The sequence below is a fragment of the Idiotropiscis lumnitzeri genome, chromosome 3 (genome assembly GCF_059441095.1).
Source record: "Idiotropiscis lumnitzeri isolate Australia: NSW breed Sydney's pygmy pipehorse chromosome 3, RoL_Ilum_1.0, whole genome shotgun sequence".
Taxonomy (NCBI): domain Eukaryota; kingdom Metazoa; phylum Chordata; class Actinopteri; order Syngnathiformes; family Syngnathidae; genus Idiotropiscis; species Idiotropiscis lumnitzeri.
In genome coordinates, this window is record NC_142393.1 from 4,668,704 (window position 1) to 4,692,705 (window position 24,002).

General features: G+C 43.2%; 3 protein-coding genes across 19 annotated transcripts; all 3 read left to right on the top strand.

Annotated features, from left to right (window-relative positions):
- Positions 1-434: 434 nt before the first annotated feature.
- Positions 435-8,071, top strand: LOC148339512 (indian hedgehog B protein-like). Its single transcript, XM_088291247.1, has 3 exons — positions 435-1,115; positions 4,418-4,679; positions 6,728-8,071. Exons 1-3 carry the CDS (start codon positions 816-818, stop codon positions 7,393-7,395), a joined length of 1,230 nt encoding a protein of 409 aa, XP_088147373.1. The 5' UTR covers positions 435-815; the 3' UTR covers positions 7,396-8,071.
- A 159-nt stretch (positions 8,072-8,230) lies between these two features.
- On the top strand, positions 8,231-19,768 carry bin1b (bridging integrator 1b). 17 transcript variants are annotated; one of them, XM_088291497.1, is made up of 20 exons: positions 8,231-8,647; positions 11,515-11,595; positions 11,710-11,764; positions 12,133-12,227; positions 12,365-12,400; positions 12,567-12,662; positions 13,363-13,470; positions 14,080-14,172; positions 14,413-14,498; positions 15,064-15,139; positions 15,224-15,279; positions 15,389-15,430; positions 16,091-16,133; positions 16,970-17,062; positions 17,155-17,229; positions 17,681-17,701; positions 17,866-18,057; positions 18,790-18,846; positions 18,911-19,012; positions 19,097-19,768. In XM_088291497.1, the coding sequence occupies exons 1-20, from the start codon at positions 8,558-8,560 to the stop codon at positions 19,196-19,198; spliced, it is 1,599 nt and encodes a 532-aa protein (XP_088147623.1). In that variant the 5' UTR covers positions 8,231-8,557; the 3' UTR covers positions 19,199-19,768. The 17 variants fall into 17 exon arrangements, with proteins under 17 accessions (XP_088147623.1, XP_088147625.1, XP_088147628.1 ...); XM_088291499.1 differs by having other exon boundaries at positions 18,793-18,846; XM_088291502.1 differs by lacking the exon at positions 17,155-17,229.
- Positions 19,769-21,389: 1,621 nt separating this feature from the next.
- Positions 21,390-23,693, top strand: LOC148339514 (tubulin alpha-1A chain-like). The gene is made up of 4 exons (XM_088290201.1): positions 21,390-21,451; positions 21,567-21,789; positions 21,899-22,047; positions 22,385-23,693. The coding sequence occupies exons 1-4, from the start codon at positions 21,392-21,394 to the stop codon at positions 23,363-23,365; spliced, it is 1,413 nt and encodes a 470-aa protein (XP_088146327.1). The 5' UTR covers positions 21,390-21,391; the 3' UTR covers positions 23,366-23,693.
- The last annotated feature ends 309 nt before the right edge of the window (positions 23,694-24,002 follow it).

Genomic DNA, 24,002 nt, shown 5'->3' on the forward strand with positions numbered 1-24,002 from the left:
TGGGCACGGGGTTTTCTGGTATGCTCGTTATGTGTGAACAGTTAAAAAAAAATGTTACGTGAAATGGTTTGTAATGGCATGTTAATCATTGGCGTTTGTATGGGGAATTTGCCCCCTTCTTGCGTATTTGCCCTCTGGAAGAGATGCTGGCTGTGGGGTGGAGTCTTAAGGCATGAAGGCAAATGTCAGTTCCATGTTTCAGAAATATGCAGAGGCATAGCTCAGAGGTGTCAGGTGGACAATTTCACAAGAAAAGAAGTGTGTGAATGAGTGTGTGGGAAGTGGGGGGGTCTCTCAGATTCTCTCTCTTGTTACGTCCTTAGTGTGAGGAGTGAGGACGTTCCTCACCTGCAGCCCCCTGACAAACGCTCTGATGTGCACGCCGGTGACCCCGACATGGGAAGAGGTGGGGGGTGGGCACCTTGTTGCGGACTTCCACGCACACCCACAGGGCAACATTGAGCTGCGGGGACATCCTTTGACCGCCGCGCGCCTCCGTGACTCACTGCATGCGAGACAGCTTTGAAGGCGTCTGCCAAGACAAACTCACCTCGCCTATTTATGCCCCTGCCTCCAAGTGCCTTCGAGGCATTCGATTGTCGGCAGCGCGCTGGCAGGTTCCTTCTTTGCACCTCGTCTCTGGCGCGCACCTTTTTTTACGCGCGTGGAATGGCGACTAAGGAAGACTCGGGGGGGCGTCTTGATCTCGTACCACCGCTTTGAAGGTCCCAGTTGGAGTGAGCGGCTGCAGCATTTGACCCTCTGACCACCTGCCCGGGGGTGGTGGAGGGCGGAGGACATCGGCCCGGGCTGGAATGCTTCTCCCCAGGCTGCTCGCGTGTCTCGCCGGGTGCGCCTTGCTGCTGACGCCGGGTTGCGTGGGCTGCGGGCCGGGGCGAGGCTACGGCAAGAGGCGCTCGCCGCGGAAGTTGGCACCGCTCGCCTACAAGCAGTTCAGCCCCAACGTGGCCGAGAAGACGTTAGGAGCCAGCGGGAGATACGAAGGCAAAATAACCCGCAACTCGGAGCGCTTCAGGGAGCTCACCCCCAACTACAACCCCGACATCATCTTCAAGGATGAGGAGAACACAGGTGCAGACCGCATGATGACGCAGGTGAGTGAGAGACACGCATGCTGACTTAAGTATGGCAGCGTCCAAGCTGCAAGGAACTTTCGTGGTGCACTTTGACCGGTCTTGAGACGCGTGGATGCGCTTATCTTTTTTTTTCCTTCTCGGCATTCCTTGTTGACTCAAGGCTGGGATCTCGCGTTTGTTGTGTCTTTGCTGCCATAAGCAGTGCACGGTCGACGGAGTTTCTCCCCCCAAACTGTTTGCAGTAATTGTATTTTTTTTTAATGTTCGTTTCAGCTGTGTGCGATTCATCACATGTTCACAAAACCTCTTTTTCTGCCGCGTAAGAAACACAGGCCAGCTCATAGTTTACTTCCGTCGCTCCCAATTTACTATAAATGTAGTATTTATATTAACGCCTTTTCCACTCTCCGATAAACATGTGGACCGTGCAAACTGCAAGAAATATATAAGCAATATTACCTGCATTTCGCCCTGCTTTGTTGAATATATATATATATATATATATATATATAATCTAAAAACAGTGCAATTATGCTTTCAATTCCACAAAATGATTTTAAGGCTGTACATTATTTTAAAGCGCGTTCGCGTAATTTATGAGCTCCAATGCGCAGCACACAGTCTGACTGTTTGTCTTTGCCTATTCCGTGTTACTTTCAGCTTGTTTTTTCAGCGCGCGCGGGCCGAAATAGCGAGCGCACGTGCGCTCTTTGAAGCCGTAATGAAAGTGAATTTTTCACCTCTTGACTTTTTTTTTTTTTATTCGCTTTTCCTGCGCGCTGCTGCGCATACAGAAGCTCCTGTTCCAGAAGCACACTTAATCACTTTTGTGGCGCGAAGTGGCGACACAAACGTGTAACTTTACTGCGGTCACATTCATGTTATCGCCGAGAAGAAAGTGTCAACACATTTGACTTTGAGCGCGAGTCATCGTTGACGCATTGATCATCCGCAGAAGGTGCGCAAAGATTGTCAACCTGCGCGTGCGATGTTTGTGCAGCCAGCGGTTTGGGGCACTAACCGCTGTGCATGTGTGCTAAATTGAGCGTCTAATTTATGAAGTCTAACCGCGCAGAGAAAACACCAATGTTCGAATGCACAGGACCTGTGAAAAGGCGACTGTGGCCACCGGCGCGTGCTATTCTTATCACAACCGCCGTGTACTATTGGTTTTTATCCCACTTTTCACTCTTCACAGTCTTGAGGTGCCGCTAACCTAACCGTAACCCCCATCCGAAGGGTTTTTTTTTTCTGTCAACATGCAGACAGGCAATATCTGTTCTAAATGAAACGCAGTGTGCACTGTAATCAAAATGTATTTGTCCAGGTTGCAAGAAAACCTATTGATCATCTTAATCCAGGGATGGCTCAACGGCTAATCTTTTTTTTCCAAGTGCAGAAAAAAAATATATCCCCTCCCCCCATTGACATTCTTCACTTTAACTTTAAAATAAAGCTATGAGTAATTATATATTGCATTTATATTCTGTAGCTGCATTTAGATTATTTGGTAATATATTTGCGATTCAACATTTAATAATTTGCACATTTGCAGATTTCCTCCAATATTCACCGAAAAAACGGTTTAGTTCTAAACTACTTTTACAACAGCTGCATCGGAAAAAAGTAGTTGTTTGTGCCATCTAGTGGCACTTGAAAGAAATTGCAGTACTATATTAACCTTTTGGGGGCGTTGTCAAGTTCCTGAAAAAAATGCATAAAACTATTATTGCACTTTATGTTGGTTTGCTGTTCGGCAATTTTGTGCTGTCCTTGAATTTGTACAACATCCCTTTGCACTGAAAAAAGTGAGTTGTACAATTCAGGCAAGTGACACAGACCATTAATTTTAGCAGATGCCACGGGCTGCTAAAAAATGGACAGCGGACTGCAAATAGCCCCTGGGCTGTAGTTTGGACACCCCTGTCAAAGTCATTTGTGTTTTAAGGTCAGCCTGAGTTAAACAAGCTAAATTTGAGTTTTTCCTGCTTAAACAGTTAATTGACTTCCTGTCTGTAAACCAATGGCGTCTCACCTTCGAGGAAATGGACCTTGTTGCTCTTGGCATGAACAATCGGGTCAAGGTGTCCGCAGGCACCGGCCGGGCCAGACGAACAGTTCAGACGACAACTTTATTAGCGGTGTTACGAGAGGGGAAAGAAGTGGTGGGAGGGGTTGGTGGGGGCAAGTCAATGGGCCCTCTCACCTTGTGTTTGTTTAACCAGACAGCCCAAGTTCGCACCCCAGCCACAAAAACGTCAATCATAAAGCGTCACTCGGCAACGTCCTGACTTTATTGGGCACCAATCAAGCCCAACAGTCAACTTTTTTTTTTTTCAGAGCTAATGTATGTAACTCTGGACTGGTGAGCCAAGAACCGTCCAATCCGACACGCAGCACGTATGTCAAGGGTGGCCAAAATAATTTCCCAGAGGGCCATACAGAGAGAAACAAAAGGCCACTTTGACATTCTTCATTTTGAATTGATCAAAAAGAAAAACTCATGGATTACTTTTATTTTGAAAATAGGTTTTCTTATAGCTTTCTGTTAAAGATGAAAAGGAAATACAGTTGTTTCGGATATTTAGGATTGGCGGGGTGGTCCATGGCCCTGGGTCCCATTTGAAAATATCCGCCACTGCACTGAGCAGCAGAATTACATCTTCATATTCAGAACCAAAAGTGAAGTCATCTGTAGTAAGACAAAAATCTTGAAAGCACTTTTTACGTCATTTTAACAATCAGTCGGAATTATTTCTCAAAATCATATCAATGACGTGAATTTTTCATGGTCGGACATTTGTTTGCTTTGCAAAAAGTTGACAAGCTCTACATGTTGGCAGTGAACTCAACTCATTTCACATCACGCAACATTTTGACAGGTAGTGAACAATGCTTTAAAAAAAAGAAGCTTCAAGATATTCAATTTCCCTTCCAGTGGAAGTTTGCTGCCAAACTAAAAATCTAACTAATACAGTTTTATATGGTGTATATTCAAATCACCCACATAGATCACAGGTGTCAAACTCAAGGCCCGGGGGCCAGATCTGGCCCGGAGTCTCATTTTATGTGGCCTGCGAATGGCATATCATGTGCGTCAACTTCCTATTTCCAGCACATTTTCTTCACTTTTAACAACATTGAGATATGAGATATTACAATTTATTTGTGACCAATCCTCCCCTTTTAAATCAAATTGAAGAATTTTTGAGCAAAAAATTACTTAGTGGCAGCTGATTTCAAAAGTGGCTTTCCATTAATTTGATGTGCGTATGTGATAACATAAGTGTGTGTGTGTGTGTGTGTGTGCGTGCGCGCAGCGCTGCAAGGACAAGCTGAACTCTCTGGCCATCTCGGTGATGAACCTTTGGCCCGGGGTGAGGCTGCGGGTCACCGAGGGCTGGGACGAGGACGGCCACCACTCGGAGGAGTCGCTCCACTACGAGGGGCGGGCGGTGGACATCACCACCTCGGACCGAGATAGGAACAAGTACGCCATGCTGGCTCGGCTGGCGGTGGAGGCGGGCTTCGATTGGGTCTACTACGAGTCCAAGGCTCACATCCACTGCAGTGTCAAGTCAGGTGAGTTTTGGGTCGCCACTTGTAGCTTTGTGGATGCACATTGTGAGCTTAGGGTGCTTTCACAATTAAAAGAAAATTTGCTTTCTGTGGTCCAAATCACTTGATGGCTTTGTTAACTGAACTACATTAATAATTATCTGGAGAATTTACCAGAGGTGGGGGCTCGAGTCACGTGACTTGGACTCTCTCTCCACTCTTTCTTTCTTTTTTTTTTCCTTTCCATTTTTCTTTCTTTCTTTTTTTTTTTTTTTTCTTCTTTACTTTCTTTGTTTCTTTTTTCTATCTTTTTTCTTTATTTCTTTTTTTCATACTTTTTCTCTCATTCTTTCTTTGTTTTTAATTTTTTAAAATTTCTTTTTCCTTTTGCCTTTATTTTTTTCTTTCTTTGCTTTTTTTTCTTTCCTTTTCTTTTCTTTTTTTGTTCTTTGTTTCTCTCTTTATTTATCTGATTGTTTGTTTGTTTGTTTATATATTAGTGAATTTTGGTGGTCATCATGGTTGTGCAAAATATTTTTGATGCTGCTTGGTGCTGAACCATGAACACCCGGTAACGCAGGTTAGGAATGAAATCCTCAGCTGCTAAAAATCAGAACAGTGAAGCAAGTTGCAGATACCTCGGCGTAGCTATCAAGCTCGTTCCTTTCCGAACACGACGAATGTTATGTCGCTTCAAGCCCAGTGACTAAAACATGTGCAACCTTGAAAGTCAGACAACACAAGACGAGCTGGACCGCTGCTTCCTCTGTCCTATCCTGTCCTGTCCTGTCCTGTCCCTGTTTCATCGACTCGTCTCACTAATGACTCTACACGTTCATCTCTTGCCTCTCTCCCTTTCGTCATCGTGCTAGCCTCTTCATGACGACCCTGCTGCTGCTATGCTAACCTAGCTGGCGTGTGTGCGTGTGCGTGTGCGTGTGGTGCAAGCATGCTGAAAGTCTAAAAAAGAAACGCAGACACGCCCCTTAAATGCCAAGTACACGACAGACAGTCTTGATACGCTGAGTAGTAACTGAGATTCTTCTTTTCTTTCCCTATTTTCCTCCATTTTTCTCTCCTTCCTTCCCAGATCGGGTTGCGAGAGTGCACTCCTTGACCTGATTACAAGGGCAACCAATCAAGTTGGTATTTTTTTTTTTTCCTCAACTTGAGACCCACAAAGAAATCATGTGACGGAACAATGCAGAAAATTTGTTGTAAGAGGACCAGACCGAGTGTCATCCGTGATGTTGTCTGGCTTCTTTCATTGTGCTAATTGTGGCACCACATTTAGTTTAAAGTCCTGCTTTAAATCTTTGTTTGGCGAGGGAATCTTTTCAAATCAAACAAAAGGAGAATTTTGTATTTTGTTTAAGTTCAAGCCTTGCGGGATTTTACCAGTCACTTACATGTAAAATATATATTTTTTGTCTTTCGACTTTACTAGAATTTTATAACGAATATTAGAAGCTTTCATTGAAATAAAATATCCATACATTTTTTTTGTTTTAACTCTTCAAATGCACCCCGGATGACCGCCATTCTTATGTATTTATATAAATTTTTTTAAATTCACATTATTATATGTATCGTGTGCGGCCAGCAGAGGGCGTTTCCGCTTCTTCAATTAAAATGCATTTCTTCTCCAGAGTCAGGGATGTGTATCACTTTTTAAAATCAAAATTCAATCAATCGAAAATAAAAACAACAAATATTCCAAACTGTAAATGGTTGGTTGGGCCGGTCTGAAAAACAGAGCGGGTGATATGTGACCGACGGGTCATACATTGGCCACGATAAAGCCAACTTTGTAAATTTTATGTTATTGATGTATACAAAGAACTGAAATTGGCAATGTGAAAATCAAAGAAACGTCCCCCAAGAGTAATTGAGGTGGACACAAATAGCCAGGATAGATCCGGAGGGTTAAATTAAAAATTTCCAGTTATTTGCCTCGTTTACACAATCTGTGCTGATCCAATTCTGCAGTGTGAATTGTGCTGAGAAAAATGTCAATACATCTAAACACTAACTTGACTTAATTGCAATATTTGTCCCTTGTTGCCTTTCAGACCACTCAATGGCAGCCAAGTCTGGAGGTTGTTTTCCGGGCGACGCCTTGGTCACTGTGGAAAACGGCCTCCAGAAGTTCATCCGTGACCTGCGCCCCGGCGAGCCCGTCCTGACCTTGTCCGGCACCAAACTGCTGTATAGCCAAGTCTTGACCTTCCTGGACCGTGACCCGGCGACACGCAAGCTCTTCTACACCCTGGAGACCAAAAACGGGGCGCGCTTCTCTCTGACCGCCGCCCACTTGCTGTTTGTGTCTCAGGGCAACTGCTCAGAGGGGGCGCCGCCCACCACCGGCTCCCTGAGGACGGCGTACGCTTGCAATGCCCGGCCGGGCCAATGCGTGCTGGTGGCCGCTGGCACATCGGGAACTCTTTCTCGCATCACGAGGGTCACGGTGATGGAGAGGAGGGGGGCGTTCGCTCCTCTGACGGCGCAGGGGACCCTCGTGGTGGATGGGGTGGTGGCATCCTGCTATGCGGTGGTGGAAGGGCATTCTTTGGCTCACTGGGCCTTCTCGCCACTCAGGCTGATGCACAGCTGGACTGGCAGCAGTGGTTACCGTGGTGATGGGGTCCACTGGTACGCTGAGATTTTACACTGGCTGGGGGGGATGCTGCTGGACTCGGGGCACCTCCACCCATTGGGCGTGAGCGCAGCCTACGGGTGAGGACAAAAACTGGGAAAAAGATGAGCCAACAGAACCATGTGATGGATCTTTGGGTCGCTGCTAGGCCTCATGGGAAATGCGAAAGAAGACATTTTAATAAATTAGAAAGATGGACTGTAGGCTCGTGAACTCTTACTGAAATGTTGCAACACAGATGGTATTAATGTTTTCTTACAATAATTGGGAAACAGGTAAATATTAACATTTGTATAAACCTTTGCCAGTGCACACATTTTTAAATCGCTTCGACACCATTCCATGAAAATCACAATGTCCCATCACAAGTGAGCTATTTTTAGAACAAGCCCGCATGTGGTCCTTCGGTCCTTGCCCACGGGAACCTCGTTGGTACTTCTTGTTTTCGATTAACGTTTTATTGTGGGCAGCCTAAGGCACACCTGTGCAATAATCATGTTGTCTAATCAGCTTTTAGATACACCACACCTGTGAGGTGCACACATTGTTTTGGCAAAGGAGAAGTGCTCACTATAAGGCAAATATTGACCGATTTGTTATCTGTATTTGAGAGACAAGTACTGCATTTAAATTTGTTCTAAGCATACTTTTAATGGCTGTGTTTCCTGTGATATGCCGTCCAACGTGTAAGTATATATTTTAGGAGAATTTTCTATGTATTTAAGATTTTCTTGTCAACAAGAAGTTGTGGTGGGAGAAAATATTTATTTTGGGGGGAAATAAATCTGTGAAAAAGAAGGCATTGTTTGATTACTGCCCTCTAGTGGTGGTGCGTGTATGTGCACCCCAATTGACTGAGTGGAAAAAAGCGCGTGCACAAATAAACATCAAGCACGGGGCGCAAACACCAGGTGTCGCCTAATAATACCAGCAGCGCTACGCCTTTAAGAACAAGATGACGAGGAAACCCAATAGGTCCACATTTAGAGTGCAAGTCTTCATGAATTAGCAGAGTAGAAGGTCTCTGTTCGGTTCCACGTCCACTTTATCTCGCTTGTTCTAGTGGACTCGCACAAAATCCGGATTAAGTTACGCGCTGCTCCTTTAAGAAGCTCCGACGGGATTAAAGTTACGAGCAGCGAGCCAACTCGGCGTCCGGTGACTTTTACGCACAATTCGTATCCACTGGAGACACTTGTCACTCGCTCCTGAGTCGGTACCGCCTCAGCCCAGAAAGCAGCGAGTCATGGCCGAGACTGGGAACAGTGGGAAGGGGGTCACCGCCGGGAAACTGGCCATCACGGTCCAGAAGAGGCTGAGTAGAGCGCAGGAAAAGGTAGGGTAAAAAAATAATAATAAGCATTTATCCTCCGCACCTCATTTAAATGTATTGCTCATTGGAAAGTCATTTTAGACCACACTTTACTTTAACTATTCCATTTGAAATGGATTCGTCTGTTTAATCACGTCTCAAATAATTCTACTCATAGGCTGTAGCAAAAACGCATTCATGATATACACTTTAATTTATTGGGTGCCTAATGCAAAAAAAAAAAAAAAAACTCAGTGACTGCAAGGTCGCTGCTCACCAGTTGAGGGCGACAGCGAGACTACTCAACTACCAGGATGCGAACGAAGTAAAACGTCGTGATTGACTGTTGATGAGTTATTTAAATTTTGATTTACAATTTTTTTAGACAAATTTAATTGCGTTTGTGATGCAGTCACAATATAATTATCTATATTTACTATACATTTTGGGAAATTTCAAAGTAAAAAAGTTAAGTTTGTAGTGTTCATAGAGCGCAAATTAGACTACAATAAACCCTATCTATAAATCATACAAACAACTTTTTGCTCAGCAGAAGAAGCCTTAAAATGTAGAAATCAAAGCAGATCGGTAAATGCTAGCTAACTTGCGAGATGTAGCTAAAGCTAGCTAGCTAGCCAGCTAATAGATAGAGAGCTACTAGATAAAAACTCAATTTATCCACAAAAGAAATGCACAAAAACATATTCCACATACTCAGTGTAAAGCTACTTTTCCGTCCTAATTGCTTAGTGTAAACTTAACACCTGTTGATCTTTTAACTTCTAATCACCTTGCACGTGCACACACACTGGGTCAGGAAAGGGATGACCATTATCAGGTCGGTCAGTATTTCCAATTTGTGCTGTGTCACAAACAGGCAGGGACCCCAGGAACACATTCCAATTGGATTTAGTTAAGTGTATAAATGACAAGTGTGTAGGTTCAACTTTAAGACATTTCTGAATGCTAAGTAAGTGATTCATGTTTATTGAGATGAGAAAAATTAGCTTTTTGGTACTAATGATGAAGGTCAAAGTTTCATCCTCCGTGTGGGGGGGGGGCAGCTGTCATGTTTGGGGGCGTTGGGTGTGAGCTGCAGCTGTCTGTTGACTGGGGTCGCCTTGCAGTCACAAAAGCCCTCATTGCTCATCGCTCTGCCTGCATGTTCGCAAGTGAAGCAGCAAAAGAAAAGCATGAAGTCTTTGGTCTGTTAGCGTCCGGCCTCTCTGGGATGAGACGTGAATCTAACACCCTGCTTGGTGTGCCCACCTGTCCCTCTTTCCTCGCAGGACTCCCAGTTTGCTTCGGTGCCAGAGGGGGTTGAGGAGGTCTGCATGTCTATGAATAGCCCCCCCCAACCCCTGCTTCCCCATTTCGCTCATAGCCACAAAGTATCTGCGTGTATTTTTGGCTTCCGAAATTGAACACCGGCACATTGCGATCATGCGTGAGGCATTGAACTTGCACATTTTGAATAGTTTTGATATGAGATTGGGGCAGCACAGGGGTTCGACTCTCAATCTTGACCTTCCTTTGTGGAGTTTGTATGTTCTCTCTTTGCTTGTGTAGCTTTTCTGTGGAGACTCTGGCTTTCACTCATATATATAAAAAAAAAAAAAAAAGATGCACGTTGGCTTGAATTTAGACTCTAAATTGTTTGTGCAGTATGTGTTATTGTGAGTGTGGATGCTTCTCATAAAATGTTTGAGCTAGTGGACTAAAAAATAAACTTAATATGACCCGTAAACTTTTGTTTCAGTAGTTTTCACTAATAAGGAAGAAAAAAATCACAACAGGTGTTATTTTTTTATTTTTATTTTTTAGAATTTCCAAGGACGCCTTTCCGTTTCTCGCCCAGTCTCTCTCTGCATCTCTGTTGTAACCTGCTGATGACAGTCATTGGCCACTCCCTGTTTGAAGCCTCGTAATGTTGATCAATTAAGTGGCGCTTTGGTCTCGCGGTGTCAAATTCTGAAAACAACTGTTGAAATACCAATTTTAATTGCACCCGGACATTTCTTGGTCCATCCGTTCATCATCATCGTCATCATCAAACACCTGCTTTGAATTTTGGCATTCAGCTCCTTGTTCGCGAATGTGCATTCCAAACTTTACAAAAGGCGAAATTATGTCCACCTGTGAAGATTATAAAGCATTTTTGGAAATTTCCCCAAATCATAAACTTTTTGGGAGCCTTGAGGCCGACTGGCGACCAATCCAGGGTGCACCCCACCTATTGACTCTCGCTGACCCGTGACCTAAGCGAGAAGAAGCACGAGAGAAAATGGATGGATGTTGCCTGATGTGCTCCCTTGCATTACCAAGGTCAACCCCGCGGTGGCGGAAGAGGACGAAATATGAGAGTGTGTTGCAGGCTGTGGGGGAAGTCCCTTTCGGCATGCCAATTGTGGCTTGCCGGGACTGGTCATCTGACTACATTAGTCACCTGGTGACACTCACACCAACTACATCTGGGTTTATCTTAAGGTCAAAGGTGATGAAAAGGCATCAGGCAGGTTTGGAGCACATGACACTTACAACAACAAGTGGCAAAAATACAGAATGATCTGTATTTAAGTTGTTGAAGTTGAAACAAATATGGGTTAGGATGTCTCCCTCACAGTTCTTTCAAAAAAAACAATATGGCAGAAAAGTCATTGTTTATCATACAATCCACCATTTCATGAAATAAAAAGCCGTGCCTAACACTTTCATAATCCAAGAAGGGAACATACCGAAGTAAAGCGCTACATTTACAATTGTGAAGAATTAAGAAATTTCGTTTTGTCATTTTGCTTTGACCGCTATGAGATTGTGCACACAAGCAAAGCAATTTCAAAGCTCATTGGTCACTTCCCGGACATTGTGAAACATGTCCTCGTGCTTTTTAGGTTTTGCAGAAACTTGGCAAAGCGGACGAAACGAGAGATGTCGTCTTTGAGGAGATGGTGGCCAATTTCAACAAGCAGATGGTCATTTTCACGCGCGTCTTCACTGACGTCATACAGCAATTTTTCATTAGCACTTCCATGTCCTCTTAATGTTTCTAATGGGAGCGTGTCATACTTTGACCTTTGTGACCTCAGGGAGAAGGCACCAAGTTGCAGAAGGATCTGAAAGCGTACATGACTGCAGTGAAGAGTAAGAAATCGTCACCTTAAACACGATTGTTTGACGTTTGCTGTATGTACTTAAGTTTCAAATGCTATTTTCTTATTTGTACCAAAGTATTTTTTAAAATGAGTGTTTATTGATTATAACTTTACTTTTTGAAAAATTAAGTTTATTTTCGTGTTAAGTAACTAAAGAAATGCAGCTAATGTTAGCTAATAGCGAAGTTAGCTAGCATGTTAGCTTGGCCTTCATGTTAGCCGTTGTATTTTGACTTCACTGGCTTAATATCAATTACTTCAATCTTTCTTCAGGTATTTGCCAACATTTCTGTCATTTTAGCATTATGTACGTAAAGTTTATTAATTCATTTATTTTTTAATTCTCTAACATTTTAGCTTTGCACGAGGCGTCACGGAGGCTGCAGGACTGCCTGGCCGACATGTACGAGCCCGAGTGGTTCGGCAAAGAGGAGATGGACGCCATGGTGGAGGTGAGATCCTGACCTTTGATCCCGGCCACCTTTCTTCTCCTGAACTGAAACTCTCGGCCTTTTTCTCCTCACTTTTATTTGGCTCTGTTGTCACTTTCTTTGCTCTGAACTGCATGCGTGTGTCCTTCCTGCTGAAGGAGATGATAGAGAAGGAGATGGACAATAACTTGGAGGTAAAATGTAGCTCGGTTAAGAATGTAGGAAGTAGAATTTTAGGTCCAGATGAATCACTAGGAAACTACGACAGGTATTTGTTTGTCGAAGTTTAAATGAGCAGACAGATTATTGTGTAATTTGCATTACAATAAATCGACGTGCTTGTGCGTGTGTGTGTTGTAGGACACAGACACTCTGTGGTTGGACTTCCATCAGAACATCACAGACAACGCAATGCTCTCCATTGATTCATACCTGGTTCAGTTCCCTGATCTCAAGGTGACAATATTGGTTCACAGTCAACCGCCGCTATATTGTTGATTTGTTCTTCATCGGTCCACACCCAACAGCACTGCGATCATTTTTAATGTATTTTACTAATTTTTAAGTTGACATGAATATTGTTCAGTATTGGAGCCACATGCATAAAATTTGGGCTGAATAATTTTGAAAAATAAAATAATTTTATTATATAATTTTTTTTATTTTTTTTCCTCTTCAGAGATATAATGTGATTTTTTTTTTCCGATCCCATAGTTTCTTTAACAAACACAAGCAATAGATTAAACAGTATTACAACAAACAATGTTAGGTTAATTGCCATAATGTAAAAATGTTGGTCTTTTAGGTTCTACTTATTATAAAATAAAGGCAAATGAGCCCAGAATTAATATGAAAAACAGTTTATGTACTTCAAATAGAATTATTAACTTCTTAAACACTTTGACTTGTAGTCTTTTAACTGTACATGGCAACAACTCTACATAATTCTATCAAAGAAATGTCCAATTCTGAGGTTTTTCATTTTTCCCAAATTGCATTCTCTGTCATTTAAAAATTGCATTAATTTTAATTTGATTAACGGTCCCGCCCGAGTTAAAATGCAGCAAGAAAGCTGACATACAACAATATTGTCGGGCATAGCGAGTCCACTGGATAACGAGGACCTGCTCACTCCACTCTCCTGCGCCCCCTACAGGCTCGCATTGCAAAGCGAGACCGTAAGATGGTGGACTTTGACAGCGCCAGGCATCACTTTGCCTCCTTACAGAAGGGCAAGAAAAAGGATGAGGCCAAGATCGCCAAGGTAACTGTGGTAGCATGTCGTGTTTGTACTAGAAACATATTTGTCTAGATGTGTCCTGCGATTGGCTGGTGACCAACGCAGAACGCACCCTGCCTCTTGCACCAAAAACAATCTATATTTATATTGAATATATTATCCTTTTGTAAATCGTTACAGACCATCTGATCTTTCTATTGTCAATCATCATTCAGTCATAGTGTCTGCTAAACGCTCCGCTTCCATACCTTGTCCCACCCCTTTGTGTTTTCATCCAATCATAAGCCAGTACTGAGTCTTTTCACATTTACGGCCTCACAGGCAGTCCTAAATGATTAATTATGAGGCTTAATCTAAAATAGTACCGTTTCACTTCCAAATTCATCCTCGGGCCAGCTTGAACTCCTTCGCTGGCCCGTTTAGGCCCCCGGGCCGCATGTTGGGCACCCTTGCATTAAATGTTGCCTTGTTACTTGTTTACCGCACTAACACGATTGCTTTTGTTTGGAAACGATTTACTTTTTGTTGGCTTTTTGTCTTGTTCCTTCTTCACTTCTGCTTCCTCCTGCTCGTCACCCCCCAACTACCCCCCCCCCCCCTCCTCCGCTTTGTCTGCATGGTGTGCGCGGCCAGCCTGCGGCCCTGTTGGAGATGGCGGCGCCGAGCTGGGCTCAGGGTTTGCTCTCAGCCCACCAGGTGGCTCAGACTAACCTCTCCTACAACCAGGTGATGAGCGACCCTGAATCCAAACGTGTTGAAGATATTTCACCAGATGTGCTCTTATTGTGAAATGTGCTATATCATCAAATCTGAGAGTTGATGTGCAAGTTTCGGAAGGGACATTTTTGCATGCATTTTTTTATTTTTTTTATTATATGCATGGAGATTTATGCATCACAAGATCATATTGAGTTTGAGTGGTGGTTCATTGTCTGCGCGTGTGTTTGTGTGTGCGTATTCATGCAGGCCGAGGAAGAGCTGGGTCGCTCTCAAAAGATTTTCGAAGAGCTGAACGTGGAATTACAAGACCAGCTGCCAGTGCTGTGGGACAGGTGAGTTTATAATTTGTAACTCACTTCAAGTTGAATCTCGGCTTTTGATGGGTAGTATGAAAAGAAACCAGTTGCGATAAAAAATACTTTGTCTTACTGGAACTTTTCAACTCACTTCAACATACCCTCCCTGATACTAACATGGCACCAGATGGCGCCAAATTAATAAATACAGCAAGTAGGTTTTTGAGCAAGTAATGGAGGAGAGTTAAAAAAAACTGAATAGAGGAAATTGTCAAAGCAGAAACTTGAATATGTGTGGGTTTTCTTTACTTGTTTTGCAACTCAATGTTTACGATTTAAATGAACTGAAATGCCGTTAATCCATTCCAGCCCCCCAAAAATATACCAAAAAATAGCAGCGGATTGCACAATAGTAAAGGAATGTCAAATGGATAAATTGGTTTTATAAAGTGTTATTCCGATTCATTGAGACAAGCTGAAAGTAAAAACAAAAATATCAACTAATTGTTGGCTTGTACTTGGAATATTTCATAAATTGCGTCAATTGTCGGTCAATGTGCGCCTTTCAACCTCACTGATTTGCGTTGTTTGTGTGTGTTAGCCGTGTTGGCGTCTATGTGAACACATTCCAGAGTCTGGCGGGTCATCAAGAGAAGTTCCACAAAGAGATGAGCAAGGTGAGTCTCTCTGTGAACTTTTCTAACTTCCCCGTCCAATGAGTTGTTCGGCGCTTCTTCATCCTTCTCCTTCCTCATCCTCAGCTGAGTCAAAACCTGAATGACATCATGACCAAACTTGAAGAGCAGAGGCATCTGAAGTAAGTCCATCTGATTTTTTTTATTTATTTATTTTTATTTATTTTTTTGGTGAGGTGATCACGGTAACATGTCGAGCCCGAGAGTAATGTCCCTCACACCCGACTGTAGAAAAGATGGCGCAGCAGCCAAGCCAGGAGACACGGCCAAGAGGTAACCTGCTGCATGGCTGCTGCATGCTTTTCCTGAAAATTCTCACTCCATTTTCTTTCCCAAGTTTGGGCGTGGCAACCATGGGTGTCTCGGTTGAAGTTTAATGTCTAACTAAAAACAAAACAAATAGAATTACATGTGTATTTAAAATAACTGCATGCCTGAAACAAAAGTCTGCTTGCTTAACTCATTTAATCCAAGCCGTTTTCGCAAGAGGAAACGCCTCAATCACAGCGCTCTTTTTTTGGGCTTTTGACTGATTTTGCAAGGCCTAGGAATATTGTGTTCTAGAGATTTAAAAACACGCAAAAGGCAAAGACGTATAAATACGTCTTTGGGAGGCGGGGACTACAATTTTGAAAATGTATATATACGTCTTATGGATTGAATGCGTTAATGCTAACACCTAATGCTAAAATGCTGTAGACGGGCTAAAGAATATTATTGATGTCGCTCGGGCAACAACATAAGTACACGAATAATTGCGCAATACTCAACCATGCGTATATCCTTTATCCTCACCATAAATGATTCTTACTGCAGCTACCGGATGAGTTGTGACTGTTTTCTTTGTCAACCGCAACATGGTCATTTGTGACATGTAATGACATTTTTGTCGCTTTTCTGTCGCTTCTCTCGATCTGTCTTGGCGTCTTGCAGTGAGGAAGCCAACCACAGCCAGGCGGCCAGCTCGCCACCCACGGTAACAACAAAAAACAAAATCTTTCATTGTACTTTGACCTCATGATGCCGCATCTCATCATTTTTCTCTTAACACCTAGTTTAGAAGTTATGCATGTATAGTGTTACCTTGTCTAACGAGTGCTCCAACGTCGAGGTTATTTAAAAAAAAAAAAAATAAATAAATCAATAATTATGAGCAGTCACGGGGAAGATCTGGGCAGGGAGATTGTCGCAAGCCAAAATTTGAGATAGGATTGTTAGTTTCGTAGTACTCTCGGAATCCGCCGCATTTGAATAGATGTCGAGCAAGAGTCCGCCATGAGTTTGGTTCTTTGGTGTCAGTCAAGTCTGAATGTTTGTTTTCGTAGGGGATTTGTTAGCAGCTTGGGAGCTAGCGATGATTTCATAAAAAAAATCACTAGTAGCGTTCCAAGGAGGCACAAGTTCTCGACTTTAATGCTTTAATATGGATGAAAAATGTGTTAGAGTGGAACGTAGTTCGTAAATTATCAGGAATATATGAAAACAAAAAGAGACAGCTTCAATAAGCATGAATAGCATAACAAGCGCACGGTAATTGTTATTTTGACTTCTAGCTTGTCCCATGCAGGAATATCACTTCACAAAACATTCACTGCATATTTTTATACAATACAGTGTTTATTTTTTAATGAAAAACTCGCAACCCAAAAAATGGGTCTGTAATGGATTACAGGCATCTCAATTGAGTTTAATAGCAGAACATTAATTTGATGTAGCAGTCAAATGAGTGACAAGCTTGGTCACGGAACAAATTCAGTCAAGGTCCTACTGTACTCTGACGTTTGTGCTTCTGCATGTGCACGTGTTTGGAAGAGGCCCAGCCCGCTGCCCAGCCGGCCTCCGCAGCACGATGAAACGCTTGATGTCGACGCCTCTGACATTAACACAGAGTCCGGAACGGCACAGGTCAGCTGCTGGTTGGACCGTACCCTCGTGGTGCGCCAGTTGTTTAGTGTCCCACCATAACCCCTCGTGCGTGTGTGCGTGTGTGCATAAAGCCGTGTGAGCCCTCGGCATGGGTCAACCTGCTGGATTTCGATGTTTTCCAGCCCGTCACATGTCCACTCCCCCAGGTGGGTTAAGGTTAGGGTGAGCTCCAGGTGGGTGTGGTGTGCGCTGGTGAAATGAAAAGCAAGCTGCAGTGGTGGCAAAAGTACTCTCACACAAATAGTTGTCCAAAAAAAAAATGATTATATAATTTTAAAATTCACCTGCCCTCATACTGGTCGGTGGAGAATTCAATCACGTGTTAATCTAGCATCTTCTAATAACTTTACATAACATGTTAGATTATGAAACAAGAGGGAATTTAACTCATTTATGCCAATTGCTAATATTGACGTGTGCGCTTCTTCGTTGTTTCCGCTGAGGAGTCTGACTGACCACAACTTGCGCCACCAACAGGCCGGTGGTGGTACAGCAGGTGGCCAATTGTGACAGTTCTATTACCTATAAATATGACTTGTATGTTGCAGCTTTTTAATCTCATTAAACTACTGTATTTGTCTTTACTGCTGCATGAAGGCGCCATCTTGGGACCCGTGGGTAAGAACGGCCTCCCTTCTTTTGGATTTTAAAGCGACGCAAGCTTTTTACTCACATTTTGCTTTCTCCTCTTCTGCATGTTGACACCCATCGCAACTCCGCCCACTCACCCACTAAACACCTCGCGTCTATTGCTTCCGAACCCGCGACCTTTGACCCTGTAGCATGACCAGGCTGTTGCTCAGAACAAGGAGCAGCCCCAAGAGCAGGTTGAAGCCGGGTGGGACTATAATGATGGAGGTTCCCAGTGTGACACACAGCCCCACTGGGGGGCGAATCGTGATGAGTTGTACACTGAGCCCGCTTGGTCCTGTGATGTGGGTCAGGAGGGCAGCGCCCATGATGAACAAGTGCAGGTAGGACCTCTTGAAACAGGGGTCACCTCTAAGTGGGCTCCTAAAATAAATTCCGCCTGGAATTCAAGGATCCGAAGTCCCATACAGTATTCCCCCACATATATACTGTTCGGCATTCATCTTTTCGTTGTTTTTGTGACGAGGCCAAAGTGATAAAAGGATTGTTTGCAGCATCCTGGTGTTCGGAAAGTGAGTTGGTGAGCTTCATTTAGACAAAAGTAGTGCTTTGCCACCATCTTGTGGCATTTTTTTATGCCAAGAACCTACTATCAAGTGAGTTCAGAAGTTTCATTTAGACTAAAGTAGTTCTGTGACGCCTTCTTGTGAGCATTTGAAAAAAAAAATTGATTCCCCCCCCAAAAAATACCCAAATATGATCATTTGAAGAATGCCAAATCACGACTTTGCAGTTAACTTTTAAGGCTCAGAGTCAAATTCGTGTAGACTTTTGCTAAATGTCATTTTTAAAAAAAAATTTTTTTATCTGTCAGATTTTTTTTTTTTTGCGGGGGGTGCTCAAATGGGAAGTCTCGGGGCTTAGGTAACAACCAATCACAACTCAACTGTTTTCTTAAACTCAGAATATTAAGTTTAGACTAGTGGGGCTGCCTAGAATAAATTTTATTTATACAATTATTGTAAAGAAAATGTTTGGGTTGACTTCCCCTTTAAAATCCCTTTTTATATTCTTCTCGAATAATGCACACAACTTTTTTTTTTTTTTTTGCCCAGCAGGGTTCTGAATCCAACAGCGCAGACTACAAACTCCCTCCTGGCTTCGTCTACAAGGTGAGTCGTCTCACTGGCGACGAGTCATGTGACTTTTTGTACCGACTCAAACGTTGTGCTTCAGGTCAAAGCCGTCCACGAATATGCGGCCACTGACGGGGACGAGCTGGAGCTGACTGTTGGAGACGTCGTGCTCGTTTTGGCCTTCGACAACCCAGACGAGCAAGTCAGTGTTGTCCCTCCGGAATCGCTTCACACGCTGTTGCATGTGTGGCTGCTCTAATATTTGTTTGCGTGTGTGTTTTCGTAGGACGACGGCTGGCTCATGGGCGTGCAGGAATCCGTCTGGATACGTACCAAAGATATTTCATCCAAAGGTGTCTTCCCTGAGAATTTCACGCAGAAGCTTTGAAGAGGTCCCGCCCCCTTCCTCGAGGTGCTCACTGAGTTATTTGGAATAAAACGCGAATTATGAAATTATTCATTCGTGAGTCTGAAGGTTGTCATTTAAAACCTGAAGAACTCATTCGAGATAGAAGTCAACCGAATGCATTTGGAAGTCTTGAAACACGGAAGGTATTTTGAAGTTCTTACGATTCATGTTTGATTATTATTTGTGTTGCGTTCACCCGCAAATATCGGTGACAAGTAAATGACACAAAAAGTCATGGATTGCGATAGTGGCAGACTCTGAACATTGCATAAAAAAAAAAAATACAGCTCGCACTGAGGTGACAGTGAACCAACCAGAGCCCTGAGATTGCTCAACGATTGGAAAAATAGTCTCACCTCGACTTTTAATATTTCATCTTTAGTTTGATGATTGTGTCTGTTATGGCAATATCTCTGCTTTCATGCATTATTTTTTTCTTTTTTTTTTGAAGGAGACGCAAACAAGTTTTGGCAATGTTCACTCAGGGGGAAATCCTCCATTAATAGCCATATTATACAGTCTAATTATCATTAAAGATTGATGACGCCTGCCGTGTCTGTCGTGTGTTTATTACAAATGGGTCTAAACTTTTAGATGCCAAATTGACAAAGTTGAGGTTGTGACGTAACACAGTGCAGTACAGATAAAATACACGCCATTAAGTGTACAGGCAATTATTTAAATAACTTTTAAAATGATTTTCCATGCATGTTTTCAAATGAATTAACTACTCTTTTAATGGTTGCAATTAAAAAAAAAAAAAACGTAAAAAAAAAAATGGCTGACTTTGCGCTAATGAGTAATGACAAAAGTGTAGTTGAGTTGTGTTGCCAATGCAATACACGCAACTTACATTTGATTCTGAATTGTCATGAGAATTTAACCACCGACAATGGGGGGGAAAAAAAAAAACTATCACACAATTTGTGATGATGAGTCATCGCATGCCCTCTTTGTTGTTCTTTTGGCGTAAGAGTCACTCAATTGTGAATCCTTTCATGCTTATTGGACTGACCTTTACAAAATAGTGATTTTGGAGTGACCTCAGGTTGGGGTGTTCATCTTTGGGGTCTGGTCCGCTATACAAGGACATGCTTTAAAGCAGGCGTGGGAAAACTGCGGCCCGGGGGCCACATGCGGCCCGTTAAACGTTTTAATCCGGCCCGCCAAACTTTAAAAAAAATTAAATACATAAACCTTTTTAATTTTTTATTTTCTAAATACTGTGGGGGGGGGGGGGGGGTATTCAGCCCCTCTGTCAAATTTTAGAACACAATGTGGCCCGCCAATCAAAAAGTTTGCCCACCCATGCTTTAAAGGTTACAAGAGGTTTACAATGACCTCGTTTCACTCACTTACCACTCTCATACTGTTTAATTTAATTGGTTTATTTTTGTTACGGATGATTTATTATTTTTTTTTCATACAAATATTTACCTCCTATTGAGTTAGTGTGACTTAACTGCAAACGAAATTTACATCGCCCCTGGAGGAATGGAACGCCATAGTGAATGTTTCCCACTAACTTGTGAAGGATGGACCATGCACCGTGCACTTTTTTGGGAGTAATTAAAAATGGATTTTACAGTCTTAAATTCATTTTCAAATTTATTGGGACACAGTTCCCAACAAAAAAAAAATCTGAAAAATTCAGATTCAAATTAAACAATAAATATAAAATTTATGTAATTCAAATTCCGTTTTTCAATTCAGTAAATCAGTTTTCAATTCAAATATTCAAGTGAAGCAAGGCATTCTCCGTTCAGGACTGAAAAGAATGTTAACTTTTGTCTGCGCTAACAATGATTTGTTGTGTGAAAAAAAAATTCCCTGCGTAATCTGACAGAGTACAACAATTTTGGGGGCTACTTCCATTTTTTTTTTAATCTAATGTCTAAATCGTTTCTTCCACAGTACTTGTACTTAAGTACAGAGTGTGAATGCTTGGCTCGGCGAAAGTATGTAAGATGTGAAATCTAAGGAGATGCAGCAGCTGCGTGTCGCATTTCACAGCACGGTTACCAACGGCAACCATTGTCAGGGGTCAGACTTGTGTGAGCTTTTCTGTGCTCCTCCTCCAATAGTGTTTGCTTCCGTAGCTTCGTCGGTTGCCACAACACGCCGGGTTGTTGCCAGGCAACCGTGCCCTATAAAACCGCGTCCTGCTTTTGGATGCAACAACATCCCCAAGCGCTCATCTCAGGTGAACAAGAAACCTCTTCAGGAATCATGGTGAGAAGTCAACATAAACATAAATCCTAATTACGTTACGTACGTTACTAGGAAAAAGGGAACGACTGCCCAGTGCAGTCGTCGTTCTTGACCTCTGAACGATATCTTCCTGCAGCGTGAATGTATCTCCGTCCACGTTGGCCAGGCTGGGGCCCAGATTGGCAATGCATGCTGGGAGCTGTATTGTCTGGAGCATGGCATCCAGCCGGACGGCCAGATGCCCAGCGACAAGACCATCGGAGGTGGAGATGACTCCTTCAACACCTTCTTCAGCGAGACCGGCGCTGGCAAACACGTTCCCAGGGCGGTCTTTGTTGACTTGGAGCCCACAGTCATCGGTGAGATGAGACACGACCGGCACAAGTAGTTTTGTGATAGAACAGCCAATCATCTAATCATTTACCGTATCCAAAATATGCATCGGTCAATGTTTGCCTACTACTGTAGATGAAGTGCGCACAGGAACCTACCGTCAACTCTTCCATCCGGAACAGCTGATCACAGGAAAGGAAGATGCAGCCAACAACTACGCCCGTGGTCACTACACGATTGGCAAGGAGATCATCGATCTGGTTCTGGACAGGGTTCGAAAACTGGTGAGATTTTTTTATTTTTTTTTTTAACCAACTTTTTTTTTTTTATTAACAACATGCAATCACCATAATAGTCCGTTCCGTAACAAATGCAAACTAGCATGAACAGAGAAAAAGAAAAACAAAAATCTAATTAAATAAATAAATACAATTTTAAAATAAATAAAATTAAAAATTGAATAAATAAATAAAATTAATTAAAAATAAATAAATAAAAATAAATCCATAAAATAAAATTCCCAGCGATCGTAAATAAAATTATACAACAAGTCAAATCGCAATGTTAAATTCTGATCAAATATTTCTGTTTTCCCACTCATGATTGTCTTCACCATGGCAGGCTGACCAATGCACCGGACTACAAGGTTTTCTGATCTTTCACTCCTTTGGGGGAGGAACTGGTTCTGGCTTCACGTCTCTGTTGATGGAGCGTCTCTCAGTGGACTACGGCAAGAAGTCCAAACTGGAGTTTGCCATCTATCCAGCTCCTCAGGTGTCGACTGCTGTCGTGGAGCCGTACAACTCCATTCTGACCACACACACCACCCTGGAGCACTCGGACTGTGCTTTCATGGTGGACAACGAGGCCATCTACGATATCTGCCGCAGGAATCTGGACATTGAGCGTCCTACCTACACCAACCTCAACAGGCTGATTGGTCAGATTGTCTCTTCCATCACCGCCTCGCTGCGCTTTGACGGCGCTCTGAATGTGGACTTGACAGAGTTCCAGACCAACCTGGTGCCCTACCCCCGCATCCACTTCCCTCTGGCGACCTATGCCCCCGTCATCTCGGCAGAGAAGGCGTACCACGAGCAGCTGTCCGTCGCAGAGATCACCAACGCCTGTTTCGAGCCAGCCAATCAGATGGTGAAATGCGACCCTCGCCACGGCAAGTACATGGCGTGTTGTCTGCTTTACCGTGGCGACGTGGTGCCCAAAGACGTCAACTCTGCCATCGCCACCATCAAAACCAAGCGCACCATCCAGTTTGTGGACTGGTGTCCCACCGGCTTCAAGGTGGGTATCAACTACCAGCCCCCAACTGTAGTTCCGGGGGGAGACCTGGCCAAGGTCCAGAGAGCCGTGTGCATGCTGAGCAACACCACTGCCATCGCCGAGGCCTGGGCCCGACTGGACCACAAGTTTGACCTGATGTACGCCAAGAGGGCCTTTGTGCACTGGTACGTCGGCGAGGGGATGGAGGAAGGAGAGTTCTCCGAGGCCAGGGAGGACATGGCTGCCCTGGAGAAGGACTACGAGGAGGTCGGCACCGACACCATCGGGGATGAAGAAGAGGAAGAAGGGGAAGAGTACTAACAGAAAAAGCAACACTGTGTCACTATTTAACATTCTCAGGCTTCTGTGTCACATGTGAAGTGATTCTTTCTATTTAAACGTTTCACTGTATGTATAGTAACTGTTTAACCGCTGTAAAAATGTGATCTCATGCTTGTGCTGTTTTCCTCCACTTGTGTGGTTGCATAATACGAGCTCAAAGCACAGCTCAGGTGAACCAACAAGTCTGTTGCTGGGTGACCTGCAATTAAGACCACACAAGAACTTTGTCAAATGAATTGGCTCATTGTTGTGCTTATCCTTATTCAACAACAATTTTATATTTGGCAATAAATTCTCTTAAACTATCCAGAGGTGTCAAACTTTTTTCCTCCACCATAACACATCATAGAGTTTCCTAAACAGGCCAAGAAGAACTATTTGTTCAAATATTATTACTCATTTATATTAAAGGGGGGATTGATGACAGCAAATGCAGGCAATCTCTTAACATTTTAAAAAGTGAAAACTATTTGCAGTTTGGGTATTTTAGCAACAAACACGGAGTCGATGCACATAATTTGCCTTTGCAAGCCACATAAAATGATATGGCCTGCCAGGTCTCGACACTGAGCCTTGAGTTTGACACCTAGTATGTATGATGTTGCGGTCTTGATTT

Coding starts and splice junctions, on each gene's coding strand:
- LOC148339512 (XM_088291247.1), top strand. CDS start 816: ATGCTTCTCCCCAGGCTGCTCGCGTGTCTCGCCGGGTGCGCCTTGCTG. Junction 1,116..4,417: donor CAGACCGCATGATGACGCAG/GTGAGTGAGAGA, acceptor GCGTGCGCGCAG/CGCTGCAAGGACAAGCTGAA. Junction 4,680..6,727: donor CCACTGCAGTGTCAAGTCAG/GTGAGTTTTGGG, acceptor GTTGCCTTTCAG/ACCACTCAATGGCAGCCAAG.
- bin1b (XM_088291497.1), top strand. CDS start 8,558: ATGGCCGAGACTGGGAACAGTGGGAAGGGGGTCACCGCCGGGAAACTG. Junction 12,663..13,362: donor TTCAGTTCCCTGATCTCAAG/GTGACAATATTG, acceptor CGCCCCCTACAG/GCTCGCATTGCAAAGCGAGA. Junction 15,140..15,223: donor TCCACAAAGAGATGAGCAAG/GTGAGTCTCTCT, acceptor CCTCATCCTCAG/CTGAGTCAAAACCTGAATGA.
- LOC148339514 (XM_088290201.1), top strand. CDS start 21,392: ATGCAACAACATCCCCAAGCGCTCATCTCAGGTGAACAAGAAACCTCT. Junction 21,790..21,898: donor CTTGGAGCCCACAGTCATCG/GTGAGATGAGAC, acceptor CTACTACTGTAG/ATGAAGTGCGCACAGGAACC. Junction 22,048..22,384: donor TGGACAGGGTTCGAAAACTG/GTGAGATTTTTT, acceptor TCACCATGGCAG/GCTGACCAATGCACCGGACT.